The sequence below is a fragment of the Rhipicephalus sanguineus genome, chromosome 7, assembly GCF_013339695.2.
Source record: "Rhipicephalus sanguineus isolate Rsan-2018 chromosome 7, BIME_Rsan_1.4, whole genome shotgun sequence".
Taxonomy (NCBI): Eukaryota; Metazoa; Arthropoda; class Arachnida; order Ixodida; family Ixodidae; genus Rhipicephalus; species Rhipicephalus sanguineus.
Window position 1 is genome coordinate 96851227 of NC_051182.1, and position 15103 is coordinate 96866329.

The 15103-nt window shown below is 42.6% G+C and overlaps 1 protein-coding gene across 1 annotated transcript in view; it reads left to right on the forward strand.

Annotated features, from left to right (window-relative positions):
* The window catches only part of LOC119398863 (uncharacterized), a 63593-nt gene extending 49862 nt beyond the window's left edge, over positions 1-13731 (forward strand). Inside the window, exons 13-19 of the mRNA XM_049417452.1 lie at positions 1300-1520; positions 5477-5516; positions 7018-7100; positions 8261-8327; positions 9777-9870; positions 12758-12810; positions 13352-13731. Of these exons, the coding sequence (XP_049273409.1) occupies positions 1300-1520; positions 5477-5516; positions 7018-7100; positions 8261-8327; positions 9777-9870; positions 12758-12810; positions 13352-13636 (843 nt within the window). The 3' untranslated portion in view covers positions 13637-13731. The remainder of the gene's footprint in view (positions 1-1299; positions 1521-5476; positions 5517-7017; positions 7101-8260; positions 8328-9776; positions 9871-12757; positions 12811-13351) is intronic.
* Positions 13732-15103: the final 1372 nt, after the last annotated feature.

Genomic DNA, 15103 nt, shown 5'->3' on the forward strand with positions numbered 1-15103 from the left:
GAGTTCAACCGGCCAGCATCACTTCCTTGGCAGCTTGACAGCGTGAACCCTTCAGGCTTCAAGGGAAAACTGCTTGAGAGTTTATGCTCGCATTGATTTGTTGGCTGGAATGTCCCAAATTATTCTGTATCTGGCAAGAAGAACTCTATCTAGTATATCTATTCTGTGTAAACTATATGCATGGCCCAATGAATTTATTATAATTTATTCTTTTATTTGAAACTTATGTGTGGCTTGAAGACCAAGCAAGAGGGAAAACTGCACTCTTATTTCTATGGTCTTCCTTATTCAAAATGGTATTAATTATTGTTCGATAATGAAAACTCTACTTATAATACCGCTTCTGTTCAATTTGGCTGCAAATTTGGCGATAAATTTAAATGGCATGGCTACTTTGGCTACTTTTAGCTTGAGTTCTGGCTACTCTTCAAATCCACCCAACGGCAACCCTGCTGATGAGAGTGATAGCTCATGCAGTGAAAAGGAGCACAATGACATGAAGCAAAGCACTGATGCTGCATGATCGTGTCATTCTCTCTAAAGTGTAATTGTGTGCCTTGTGCACCTGGGTGAGTGCCTGAATAGATTAGCAGAACAAGGAGCAAGAATTGATCTGTGCAACAAGATCAGCCAACTGTTAAAGATGTGAATTATACGGGAGAACAAAGGATGCAGTGAAATAAAGAAGTTAGCAACATAAATGGAATAAGCCATGTCTACAGAGAAGTGCACAGAACTCAAGCCAAATCAGGTCAAGTTTAGTAAAAAAAAAGCAACATACAGATAGATATACAGGAGGAGGTCCAATAGCACTGGGCTGTAGGGGGATCTCTTGTCAACGATTACAAACAAAAATAAGTTTTGGAAAATTAGCAATAAAACAAGAAAATTTGCTTTGTAATAGAACAAGTAGATTCGGGCGAATAAAGTTGGAGGTAAATGAAAGCTGTGGCAATAAACAATATTCCTAAAGAGATAAATGTAGACGTAATTCAGTAAGCAAGAAAACAAATTCCTTTTTACATAAACATTTGATGAGCAGTGTTTGACATGAGGCTGTAATGAATTCAAAGTACATGATGTGGAAAAATAAGCGGTAGGTCAACCATAATGAGTTTAGATGCTACCTTACACATTTGTCATTTTCTAGTAATGTTTGTGTAACATTTGCATAAACATGAAAGCAAGAAGGCTTAGCATTGATTGGCACACGAATGTCGCACTAACTATTTTTTCGCATGAGTGGACTGAATGAATGGGCAGTATGAAAGAAAATGGTGCCACGTCTGCCGCATGCAGACGTCCTCAGCACGGGTCGTCCACCAGCCCGCCGTCGTGACTGCACAGCAGCAGCAGCCTCTGCAGCAGAGTGCGATTGGCAGTGGCAGTGTAATCAGCAGTGGCAGCATACGGCGCACGGTGCGCCCCTGCAAGCCAGCTAGCCACTCGTACGGAGTGTCGCCTTTCGCCCAGGGAGGCGCCAGCCGCATCATCTCCTCTGCAAACACCCAGCAGCACCGGTGAGTGTCGTGCTGTCGTGTACAGTGGTGCAAATCATGGGGGGGGGGGGGGACCTGACCCTAGCTTGTGTTCAGACTAGGGGGGATGCCCCCTTTCAAGTGTCCCACCTTTAAAATTTATCTTTTAAACATCATATATCCTGGGGACTATGCTAGTCTAATCCATATTTTGATCTAGGTGGTCATTACTCGTATTGTATAGAAGATTCCCCATTCAACTCTTTTTGACCCCTGTTTATCTTGTAGCCGTACCTGCGTTCAATATCCTTCGGCTGTGCGAGACTGTATGAAATTGCAACGGTCGTTCGACCAGTTTCCGAGGAGGCTCGGTAGCACAATAAAATTATGCGAGGTGTGAATCCCATGCTCTTCCTTTATTTCAAACAACGATTTAATTATTATATCATTAAAAAGAAAAGTATGTTTAAAAATCAAAATGGCCACCATGGCAAGATCTGTGTCCCCCCTTGTGATTTTTCTGAATTTATACCACTGGTCACTTGATGTTGCAACGACAGCCGATATCTGTGCCTTGCTGAAATGATGCAACTCTCCACCAATCATGCTTCAGAAACACCTGGGCAGGAAACTGCAAAAACAGGAAACTGTGAAGCAAACCTGCAACTTGCAACAAGTTCATAGTAAGAAAAGTGCCGTTTGTTCATTTGACATATGCACACACACAGTATTGTTGCCCAATGCTTACAAGGCTTTAAGCATCTTTAATTGCAATTTCTTGTGTTCATGTTCGCAAGCATGCATGTGCAGCTGTAGTGTGGTGTTCCAGTCTGATCCTCATGTTTCGATGGCATGTACAAGACTTACAAGAGAAATAAAAGAGTTCTACAAGACTTACAAGACAAATACAAGACTTACAAGAATTCCAAGGAAGATGGGGCTAAAAGTAAGGAGACATCGTTAAACAGGGAATGTCGCTGGAGCCATAGGCCGGCAAACTCAATCATGAGTTGACCCACGCAGACTCAAATTGAGCCGTGAGTCTTAGTCTGAGTGAGTGTGCTTGCGGAAAATTTTGGGGAGTCTGAGTCCTAGTGAGTCCGGTCGAAGAAAAAATTACACCATTTCCCGCTAAAGGGGACCATGAGGCGATGCGAACCCGGAGCACTTGCACGATCGCGTTCCGCTGGCGTTCTTTGGGCATGCTACCAACCTCGCGTCGTGGAACGCGAAGAGGAACGCTACACGCGTCTTGTCTTCCCTCTAGCCTGGCCGTTAATTCTCACAGGGCGAGCGGGGGCAGGCGTGCGAGAGGGGGGCAGCGTAGGAGAGCAGAGGGGGAGGGGACGCGCCTGCGCTGGTGCTCATTGCGGCGTTGCGCAGGAGAGAATTTCCGCATATCTAGCCCGCGTTTCAGAGGAAGAGTGGAAAGGGGAGGAGGGGGTAGTGGAGAGGGTGAAAGGGGAGGAGAGGAGGATGGGGAGGGGAGAGGGATATTGGAGATGGTGAAAGGGGAGAGGGGGAGGGGAGAGGGGATGTGAAAAGAAGTGGAAAGAAAGAGGGGAGAGCGTGAGTGGAGAGCTGTATGCGCATGCGCAGTAAGGGTGGTCACGCCGCACACCACCACCACCACCACCACCACCGGATTGAACACCGCCATAAGATACTTCGCATCTAAAATTTCGTGAGTCTGAGTCCAGTTGAGTCCAGCTGAGGAAAAGTTTCGTGAGTCTTGAGTCCGAGCGAGCCTACTTCATCAAAATTTTGACGAGTCTGAGTTCCGAGTGAGTCCTAAGCTGAAAAATATATTTCTTGAGTGAGCTCAATTACTTTTGCCGACCTATGGCTGGAGCCAATGTTTTGACTAGAGGACTTTTCTGACACGAGGTCCTGATGAATAATAGTCCATTTCTGGAAATGTCTCGAGCAACATTCCTTTTTCCACGATTTCTCATCGTGATGTAGCATGTACAGGGACACTATATATGATTGCACTGTAATCCGCTAATGTTAATCGACATTTGAGATGTCAATTGAAAGCCTTGTGCCGCTGTGATGTGATTATGCAACAGACAGCAATTTTCTTTAATTACACGCATAATTAATGTTTCAAAATGTTCTGAGTGTTTCGTAAAAGTACCCTGGGACAGCTTTCCAAGCAATCAGCAGTATCTGACCATTTGACTAAATTGGGTGCAGCTTTACAAGGAAATAAAGGCAGATTCACACAAGTCTGCCCCAGTGGGCACACTCACTCTAGACTAATGTCAAAAGCCACACAGTCAGTGACCTCACTATCGGAGAATGTTGCTGAGTAAATAAGCGGGACTATTTTTTTAGTCGCTGAGGCAATTGGCTGCTGCGTTTAATATTCCGGGGTGTGGCCTCTCCTACTTTAGTTGTGTCTGACTGTAGGTTGTCTTGCAAATACCCTACTGCAAAAATTTTTCAAATCCTTCAAGTACCGTATTTACATGATTGTAGGTCGACCTATTTTATCTAAATTTCAAATCCGAAGTTGGGGGTCGACTTACAGTCGAAACCAAAACTAGTTTCGGTTGTGAGGTCGACTTACAACCGAAACCAAAGCAAACGAGAAATAAGGCGCGATGTGGCGTGGTTACAACATTATGTGTACGTTCCGGCTCTACATGCAACATACACTGTATTTTCTCGTGTACAACCCGCACCCTCGGCAGCATTTCGCAGATAATTTTCTAAAATTATTCCCACGTATTGCCGCGAAGCTAGCTTTCCTGCATAGCTTTGAAGCACCGCCATGAATCCATCTTTGGACACTAAAATTAGTGGGTTTTTTTTTTTCGGTGACATCGTAAATAAATTTCTTTTATCAAATGCGCTCGCGCATTTTTTTTTCTTTCTGTTGTGCGATTTTAGGAGGTCGACCAACATCCGAGTCGACTTACAGTTATGTAAATATGGTATAAGCAGAGTTACAGCTTATTGCATGCTACGGGCAATAACCTCTCGTTAACCCCAAATGTGTTGGAAATTTCACAGGGTAGAATGGCAAGGGGGTGAAGTCTCATGGAAAAGTTTCATGACTAGTTGTCGTAATCTTCGGCATTTTCTCGTTTTCTTTCTTCTTTTTCTTTAGATGTGTTGATCATTACTTCTTGGTCAGGCACTTCCGATGCCAAAAATGTCTACTGTGTGTCACATCAGTTGGCGCAGAAGCTGGTGTCTTCGTTCAAGTAAAATAACTACCTTGTTTTCGGCATTCCTACTACCAAACACACACGTTAAACGCTGGGCACATTCTCCACAACTCATGGTTTCAGAATTTCATTCATGCAAGTCTAGCGCCTTGACATGTAATGTTATACGCGTTGACTGTGGCAATCGTCATTAAATGATTTATGATGCACATTTTTTTTCCCCAGGTCATTTAGGTGTACTCTGCATCCAGTCGGTGTGTAATAACAATTTGCACTTGGTTGCTGTGATGGAGTGCTAGTTCAGGTGCACTCTCGTAGCAGCAGCGTAATGTAGATTGCATGCTGCCCACAGTCTACTACGAAGTCAATTTAAGCAGAGCACGAGTCTGCAGCTACTTGCTTTCTTGGTCATTTTTCAACCAAAATGACCATGTGTCACTGGCATCTGTGGGAGTTGTATTCGTTGACAGAGTTAAGTCGGCAATGTTAGTCAAGAGCTAGTTAAAATCGAAAAAAAAAGTGAAGCTCTTACACGAGTGTACAATAAAGTTTACGTTCCTCTTACACGAGTCTATATATAGTATACAGTACACTCTCATTAAAACAAAACCCAAAGGGACCAGGAAAATATGTTCCATTTAACAGGAGTTCCATTTACTGAGAGATCAAAAGGGCTACAGTATACAGGTACAAAATCAGTCGTATCAGAGGCAGTTGTTTCATTTAAGCAACTGTTCCCTTGAAAAGATTTGTTTACTGAGAGCCTACTGTAATATACATACCACATCACAGTTCCTGATCATTGTTGCTCTCTTGCAGCGCCATGATGGATACATCCACCAGCACGTACAACGCTGAGGTGAGTGTCACGACTTTTCAGCAATATTCCTTTGAGAAAATACTTGTGAAGAGGAACTCCTTGCTGAAATATGGACTAAGAGGAAATGTTACTTCAGAGAATTTTAAGAATTATGGAGTTAATCAATGCAGGCTTTGAGTGCCAATTTTTCTGAATGCAGCAAATTCAGTTTGTGTCTAAACGCAGTACTAGAAGGCTTTTGGTTGCACAAAATACTAATTAGGCACAGGAAACTTGACTATAACAATGTTTCTTGGCACTACACCAAGTTTTAGGTATTGGATGGTTCAGCAAACCCATGATCAGTTATGTAATTACTGTATTAAATTATACCTCAGATGAGATTGTAGTGTATATTTTGTGCAGAATGTCACTCTGCATCACCCGGAAATAGAGGTTAGCAATTAAGTTCTAAATTTCTTTGCTCTGGAACATGAATATCTCCATCGTTATATCACAATAACATTTACGTTATTGAATAATTAATCTTATATGCATCGAGCTTGGCATTAAATTATTTTAGCATTGCATTGAAACTCGGTTATACCTTCATATATAGCAAAATACAGTAGACTCATTAAATGGAACCTGAAGGAACCAGGCAAATATGTTCCGTTTAGCAGGAGTTGAAGTTAAGTGCAGAATTCAAGTATGAAACCAAACATATTAGAGGAAGTTGTTCCGTTAAAGCAGCAATTATATTTAACAGATTTCCATTTGCTGAGAGTCTACTGTATAGTGAAATCCTTAATATAACTATTTCACTTCTAGCAACCTAAATTCCATAGAACACCATGTATTTTGAACCTCAATATTATGAAGCGTGTTTATTCGCGATTTCAGTGGGACATTTCAGTGCTGCCACAAGGAAGTCCGAGGTGATAAACTGAAACTTCTGCTAGGGCCACTGGTGATATGGTTTAGTTGCACGCAGTTTTTGCGAACGCATATTTCAAATCACTCGTTGTATGATAGAGAGTAGCTGCCGAATCGAAGCAGCGCGCTTTTCTCACGGCGACATTGAGGAAAAGGGTACCACTCAGTTCTCTCCTCGCCTTCGTAGCGATGGAAATTAAGAGCATGCAGCTGATTCGTTGCATGTTGGAACCCTGGCACGCACACTGTTCTACTGTCTCAACGTAGCGTAGTTTGATATTCTGTGCCGCACTGGCCGTGCATTGAAACCCGGTATGGTGTTTTTGTTACTGCCGTGTATCGAGTAACAAGCATGGTTAGTTGTAGAGGCAGCAGCACTAAATGCAACGAGCTCTTATCTTCTCAGCAATCGTTCATGACACGTGTCGCAAGAGGTGTGCCATTCTCCATGAACACTTATTGTTGTGAACATTTTTACGCTTGCCATTTGTGTTCAGCCACTATGGCCTCTTGCAAGTAACTTCAGCTCACATATATACATATAGGTGCAGATATAGGTAGATATAGGTGCAGACACCTATAAGCTGCTTACTTAAGCAATTATGTGCCTGACGTAACTGTTCAGGTGTCAAGTCAGCAGCAGCAGTGGCGTGTGCGTCAGGGGATAATGGAGGCCCGCCACCGTCAGCAGACCACGTTTGCTTCCAGGTGGGTGAACTACCTTTGCTTAATTATTATTACTACAATGCACTGTGTGCAACTCGTGCCAATCTGGAAGTAGGTAAAGAAAAAGAATGGTTCAGTTTCACTTCAGTTGTTGATGCAAAAAGTTGGTGTAGTTAGAAAGTCTCAACACTCTTGTATATTATATGCGACAACATATCCTGCCATTTATGTATTATTGCAGAAATGCATGTTGACAATGCTTTCTTTTGCTGTAATACTGCAAGTTGATAATTCTGCATCCACTTTCTGCACTGAATAAAAGCAATTTGCTGTTTGCAAATTTCAAACTGTGCAGGAACAATTTGTCAGGCCTCTATGCATTTTGCTGTTTCTGTCATCTCTGTAACAAGTATGGAATGAATAAGTCTTCTTTCATTCTTTCTTCTGTGAACACAGGTGATCCAGAGACATTCATGTATAACTAGGATAAAGATGCTGTTCACTTTGGTAGTCATTTTCTATAGTTCCTGTATAAGGTGTTCATTTACAGGATTTATTTACATAATTTTTGTATTAAGGTCAGCCTTGTGAACCGAGAATGAAGACAGCAGAGCGAGTCCAGGGAAGAAATAGGGGTAGCGGATATTCTGGTTGACATTAAGTGAAAGGAATGGACTAGGGCCAGCCACATAATGCGTAGGACAGACGACCAGTGGTCAGTCGGAGCAACGAAATGGTTACCAACAGATGGGAAACGCTGCTGAGGATGGCAGCAAGTTAGACGGAGTGATAAAATCAAAAAGTTTGCAGGCATGAAATTGAGCTGGTTTGTAAAAGATGGGGTAAATTGGAGATCATTGAGAGAGGCCTTCATCCTGCAGTGGACCTACACTAGGATGATAATGATAAGAAACATACTACACTCAAACCTCGTTATAACGAACACGGATATAACGAATTATCGGTCATAACGAAGTAAATGAAGAATAGTCTTGTCATAGCTACAGTGTTACAAATAAACGTTTATAACAAATTTTCGGATATAACGAAGTTATTTTCGTGGCAGATGCGACTTTGTTATAATGAGGTTTGAGTGTAGTTATATGTCTATTGCAGTTCTTTTCCTCTTGAATACAAATGAGATATTAAGTTTGGTTTTAAGACTTGGCGAGTAAATGTTACCTCTTGCCTCTATCCACCAGGGGCACCAATGTCTGCCGCGTGGATGATGCCATCCTGGAGGGTCTTGGAGATGGCGAGCGATACCACGTAAGGCAGCTGCTTTCTGTTGACCACTAATAGTATGAAAAATAATATGGATGTCAAAAATAATGAAAATGGTTCAAAAAGCTTGCCAGTAATAATGTCAGCTGCATGTTGGCACAAGCACTTGCTACCTACAGATTGTATGAAAACAGTATGAGCCTTCACGGCTATCAAGCCATCTTTCCCACAACCAGAAATCGTACGACCCTCTTCGCTGCTACCTCTGTTGGTGTTCGCATACCAGACTCGTTTCCACAAGTTACATGTTACAGAAAGCGTTCATTAGTTTTGTGTAGTTCTGTGATAACCGATTGCTTCTTTTTTACTTCGTTGTACTTAATGAAGTTCAAGTTATCTTTAACCAATTCAATGTAACCATAATGTTACTAACGACACTAAGTAGAACTGATGACACAGCTTTGAGCACCAGAATTTGTGGAGTGAACATCCAAAACCAGCATTTTTGCACACCATTTACTTTAACAGCCCAATAATTAGTCACTTTGAATGACTTGCACTTATGAATATATTGTATAATTGCTTACCTTGTTTCGTAATGTGTGCATGTTTGCTGGCCACCCCCTGCACGTGTATGCCTTGCTTCCCTCAGTTATACCGATGGAACCAGCATTCTTTGATTAAAAGATAGCTAGCGTTATGTCAACGTTGCCTAAATGTAACTAATGCAGCGTCACTTTAAAGAGTGGAATGTGATGTTGCATGCATGTTAATGGCTGGACATTGAAGATGCCATCAATGGCTTACGTTGCATCAACGTTACGCTTAGACAACCTACCAATGTTTCAATTTAACGTTAAGGCAACGTATGGTATACAATCTCTGCAACATTCAATAACATTAACGAGAACCTTTCGGCTTTTTGTATGTGCTTACCGTAAAATCCCGAGCAAGTGCCCCTTTTTGCGAGATTTGAAATATGTGCCAATGACTGAGCAAGCGCCATTTCTTTTCCAACCCATTCTCCGCTACAGAATCCTGTAGCAGCAGTTCCTAGGAAACCCAAGTTCTGAGAGTCTAGATATGTGCACGATTTCTTAGTACTTTTACAGTGTGGTGCCTCGGGGTTGCATTTGAGTTGTCACAAATTGTAAGAACATTTGAAGAACGTCTTTCCCCCCCTTGTCGTAATCTGGAATTTCACACGAGGCTTTCCTTCTGTTCAGTGAAAACAGTAAGCGCACGCGTATTCAATAAAGCATTTTATTAGAAGCACTTCTTCGCAGCTCTTCCGCCACCATTTTGAATTTTGGTCCATTACCAAGCAAGGCCCCCCCTCCAAATCTTGTCCGATTATCTTTCACCGTAGGGAGAGGCGCTTGCTGGGTATCTTACGGTATATTATTCAAATTAAACATGAACACATGCATGTCTAAATTGTAGTTAAAAGCACGAAATGAGAGTTAAAGCATAGTTCATGTGGCATCATTGCAGAAGGAGCTGGTGGGTCGTTCAGTGTGCGCCGAGACATCGTCGCAGCCAAAGAAGCACGAGGAGGAGGAAGAGAGGACTCTGGTGCCCGACTACTGTGAGGATCTCTATTTATGCAGCAGTTCTGCCTTTGCCGGTACTAGCTGCGTGTCGGTGTGAACAAGTTACGATGATTGTGTTGTAGAGATGACTGACAGATCACGATACCACATGCAGCTACCATTGGTCTCATTGTTTCTCGATTTTGACATCACGTTGCACGATATTCTTGCAAGACATGCCAGCACTTCGACTTCATGCAATTCATTTTAAGCCTGCCTTAAAGGACCCGTAAACCACCGAGATTTTGAAATTGTGGTGTTGCAGTTGTGCACGAGTCTTCGACAAACAGGCAGCCGTGATAATTTTGCTAAACGTTGCCACAATAACGGAGTTACACGTGTTTAATGGTCCAAAAGAGGCCCTCGCTCGTTTTGCTCTTTCCTACGCTAAGCTCCGTTCGTCGGTTCGGTTAACTTGAAATGTTGAAAAATTATCGGAGGCAATTTAGGGACCCTTTAAAATGCAACATTTTTATTAATGTTATTTTGGCTTAAGCTAACTGCTCACTCGGTATGCTTTATGTGTAGGCTTGTGCAAATATTCGAGCAGTTGGAATGTTTGAACGCTCTTCAAAACTAATTTAAATTATTCTAAATTTTCAAAGTATTTGAAATGAGTGAATAGGCATAAACCGCATGTAACCCTCTGTAAAGGTGGTTTCACGCAGCGCAGTAGTGCTATGCCGTGAAAACATTTATCCAGAAAAAATCCGCACTGCTGCGAAGCCCCACTTCAAGGTTAAATGAACATGTTACCCTCACATCGATTCATCATTTTTTAAGTTTAAAAAGCTTGTTAGACTGGCTTATATGCCTTAAGTATAGTAAATTATAAAATGTAAGGTATTTTACAGGTTATTACTTGCATTCTACCGAAAGTCAAATCCTGCTACTATTCAAAGTTGCTTCCACTTCCCTTTGAACCAAAAAGGATGACATTTGCACGTGCCTTGTTTCAATTTAAAAAAAATATTGTACAGGTTAGGTGGGTCATGACAAATATCTCATTTTTCTTTATATTATGCTATATATACTATTCGAATTTGATTTGAAATTATTCGACCAAATCGCTATTTGCACGAGCCTATTTATGTGTAACCTAAAGAATGTACAGAAACTCTCAAACATTGCAGTGATTTGCACAAACATTGAATATACTTGTACAATTCAGGATTATCGCTAATCCTACTTAATGAATAACATCCAATCGCTTCAATATTGTGCTGTTCATTTTATGTCTTCAGATTATTCGTGTTACTCTTGTGTGACATCTTTCGGAAACATTCTGAATTGAAATTGTTACGGAACCACTGTGAAATGGTTTTTTCCTTTCACTCTTCCACGAAATATATGATCACACATCTCTGTGCAGTGACGTTTTTAAACCACCTTGCACTATCGTCCTGTACTATCATCTTGTGTTGCAATGCTTCACGTAACGTCAAGCTTGCAAAGTCAACATTACAAGGTATTCCAAATTGCAGTCAGTACTCACGTTTAGCTCATGTTATGCCCATATGTGTAATTAAATGCGAGCTCGAACTGGCCATTACCCTTCCGTCTTTATTCACATGAAGATTAAGTCTGCAGGCTGCGCAACATTTGCTTCTTTGCGCACGAAGACATAACCTGGGTCAAGCCACTTGATGCTGTATTTATCAAACTATCGTGAGCATCAAAAGTTGAAAACGATTCTCTTGAAAACTTCATGCAAATCATTAGGGCTGGTGTACGCAAACATCAAAACACCCGTACCCCTGTGCATTCAGTATATTGAATGCGGCGCTGCGTCAAAGCCATGCAAGCGCTGAAGTCTGCAACAAGTCCTGTATTCTGTCCTATAAGCTAAATGTTGCTGTTTATTATTTGTTAAGGCAAAGACCTGATATGTCTCATGAGTTGGAAAATCCGGCGAAGTTGGCCTCAAGAAAAAATGGCCCAAAAGTACGAAGTGATAAAAGTGTGGCTTGAGGCACTTGAGCTGTATGCGCTCTTGATCTTTGCGAAAACATGAAGCCAAGGCGATAAAGAAGTGTCAGAAGGTTTTCAAGAAATAGTTTGAAAAATGGATTCATCTGTGAACTTGCGTGTCTTAAGGTTCCAAGACTTGCCATATTCATTCTAACATGCTATTGTAGCATGCAGAATAAGGGATGATGTCAACAAAACACTTTGAAAAGAATGCCATTTGAATGGACACCTATACTCGGGGACAACTTTTCTTGGCAGTACTGTGGAAGTTACAGAACCGAAATACATGCCTCCTAGCGCACCAAGAAATGGTAGTACCTCAGTTTATTGATAATTTTCTCATTTGCCTTGCAGACATAAATACTGCTTTATTTATTATGAGACTCAAACAGTTAAAGGAAGGCGTAGGCAAAATATCATTATTGTTCACTTTAAAAGAACGTCTTCTTTCTTTTCCCATTTATTAATGGCACCATGTTTTCTGCACGCCTGTTTTCGAAAGTAAACATGGCGTCCATAATGTGTGTTGGTCAGTGTGCAGCCGTAAGCTTGCCGTTTAGCTTTCCAAGAAAAATATACTGGTAATATAACACTCAAATGCACAGTGAACACATGAAATGTCTCTTTCCCATTCGCATCTTTCATGTGTATGTTTTTCTAAATGCGTTATGGGTATGAGTGAGCAAAACCAATGTCAGCTGCAAGCTGCCGTACTACTAGCAGAGTAACACGAATGTGCAGAAGCCCCACCTGCGTAGCCTTCGCTCCACTGCCAAGATGAGCTGTCCCCAAGTATAGCAGCTTCCACCTTTAGTTTTAGTTAAAGGATCCGGATATTTTTTTAATATGCTCATATGCATCGTGGTAATTTTTCTCACATGTTCATTTTATCCTTTCCCTGGCAAACGGCAGCTCTACCTTCCAGCCTGGCAATGATGGGCGACGATAACGCCGAGGGCAGTGAGGTGAGTCTCTCTCCTCAAACGCAGCTGCGCAGGCATGCGAGGTGGGCGTTTTTTTTTTTAAATTGTGTAGCCCTTTAGGGGCCTGGCTTGTCGTCCATCCATTGTCTCATGTTGCCTGGTAACGCGGTGGTCAAAGCAAGCCTAAAACAAGGCTAACGATACTCAACACCAGTGCAAAATGAACTAGCAAGGTCTAAAATGATATAAACTACAGAAATAAGCGGGAATTAATTGCAGTAATGTACCTAAAATCCCGAAGAACTCCTCTGAAGCATCCGGCTGATACCCGCACCATTAAAGCAAGGGCACTAGCGCCTCGGCAAGCGCACGACTGTTAAGGAAATTGCTGGGTTGCCCGTCCTACGCACTTCCTCAGGTTTCACGGTTGCGAAGCTGCATTAAGCACAGTATTTAGAACTACACCAAGACTTGCACAAGAACGACATTAGCGCTACATTAACTGCTGAATTAGCGCTTGACTTTTTTTTTTTATCCTTCCTTTGTCCCATATCACACACGAATTGTTATTCGACGCACACAGGTCAAGTCGGTGCAGACGGAGCCCCACCACGCATACAAGGTGGAGGTGGTCACCATGACGTGCCCTGTGATCCAGCACACTCTGACGGTCACCAGCACCAATCTGCTGACGGGCGAAACCACCGTGACCGAGGAGTCCACCGGTGCCGACGTGGTGCAGGTACAGTGGAACCCTGACCAGATCAACATCACCACACCCGACACCAGCCTCAACTCGTCGGCCGGTGCTGCCGCGATGCCTGATGTCTCGCCAGCTGCCGTGCCATCAGCACCGGCGCAAGATTAGCTTGCGCATGCACTTCTTTCCTGTGCCTTGTGCTTGCAATTAAAACTGCCGTTTCAGTGCCTTTGAAAACAAATAAAATTCCTGTTCTTTTTCAACACGTTGTGCAGAATGCAGTACACTTTGATTGTAACATGGGGCAAAGGTGTCTTGGAAGATGGACTTGAATATTCAACATGGTAATGAAGTCTATTTTGGACATTTTCCACAGCAAAGCTCCTGAAGCAGCTTCACGGTCTGCATTATTGTTCACTAACAGGTTGCTCCATGAGTAGCAACCTCTGTAGTGTTCCAGCGGTGCTCCAATCCAAATTGCCCGTCACGCATGCCACTGAGACGTGTCCCCTTATGCCTCAACGCAACAGGTGTATGCTAGGACACAATGTCACTGATGATCAAGATAGATGGGTTGTGGAGAGGTGCTAATCAGTTACAATCTACTCCCAACCATGTTGCAAGATTTTTGTTTGTTGGGGTTTGCCGTCCCAAAACCACGATATGATGGGAGACGCCGTAGTGGAGGGCTTTGAAGATTTCAACCACCTGGGGTTCTTTAACGCGCACCTAAATCACCTAAATAAGTACACAGGCCTCAAACATTTTCGCCTCCATCAAAAACGCGGCTGCCGCGGCCGGGATTCAATCCCGTGACCTTCTGGTCAGCAGTCGAGCACCATAACCAGTGTGTCGGAACGAAATGTTTTTCGTTTCGGTTTTAGTTTCGTTCCACCGCAAAAAGTTCCGTTCCGTTCCTGTTCCGAAACGAAAGAAAAAATGTTCCGTAACGGTTCGTAACGGTTTTTTTATGCAAAAATTTGAAGTTAAGGTAATCATAAAAAAACGCTGGATTTGTGATATAGTTACTTGCCCTCCTTTTAATTAAGAAAGTGGGACAGGGTTAAAACACGTCCTCTCCACGTTCCAGAGGAGTGGAAGAAACTGTACCACGAATTCCTACCAACTAGAACAAACCAGTACTATACCCTTCAAAGTCATAGTATTTATTTTCTCAAAAGTCAATTACGACTTTTTTTAGTGGGCTGAACGCTTTGTGTCTAGGGAGTGAGCACAATCTCAAAAGCAGCACGTCATTGAGTGCACTCTCTGTGCGAGACCGCTGATCTGATAAAAAAAATCACAGCATATTCACGGAGTGAATGATGATGAGTGGGCGAAGCTCCGGAGGTTCATCGGTAAACCAGGAATCTTCCGTGAATTCTGCCCAATACATCATCAACGACGTGAGATCGGACGCGTTTATACTAGAGGGTCGATGAGAGTCATGGCGACTTGCAGCTCACTTTAATTTCACATGTACGCTGTGAATTTTTATTGTTTAATCACGCACAGGAGAAATCTCACACAGGCTCTACCTTGAAGGTCAAAATCCAGTGCCTATATATACGGGGTGGTCAGTGAACGGTTGTGCAGCGCGAGCAGGCGGTTTTTTCAATCAAGAAACTCGCTAGC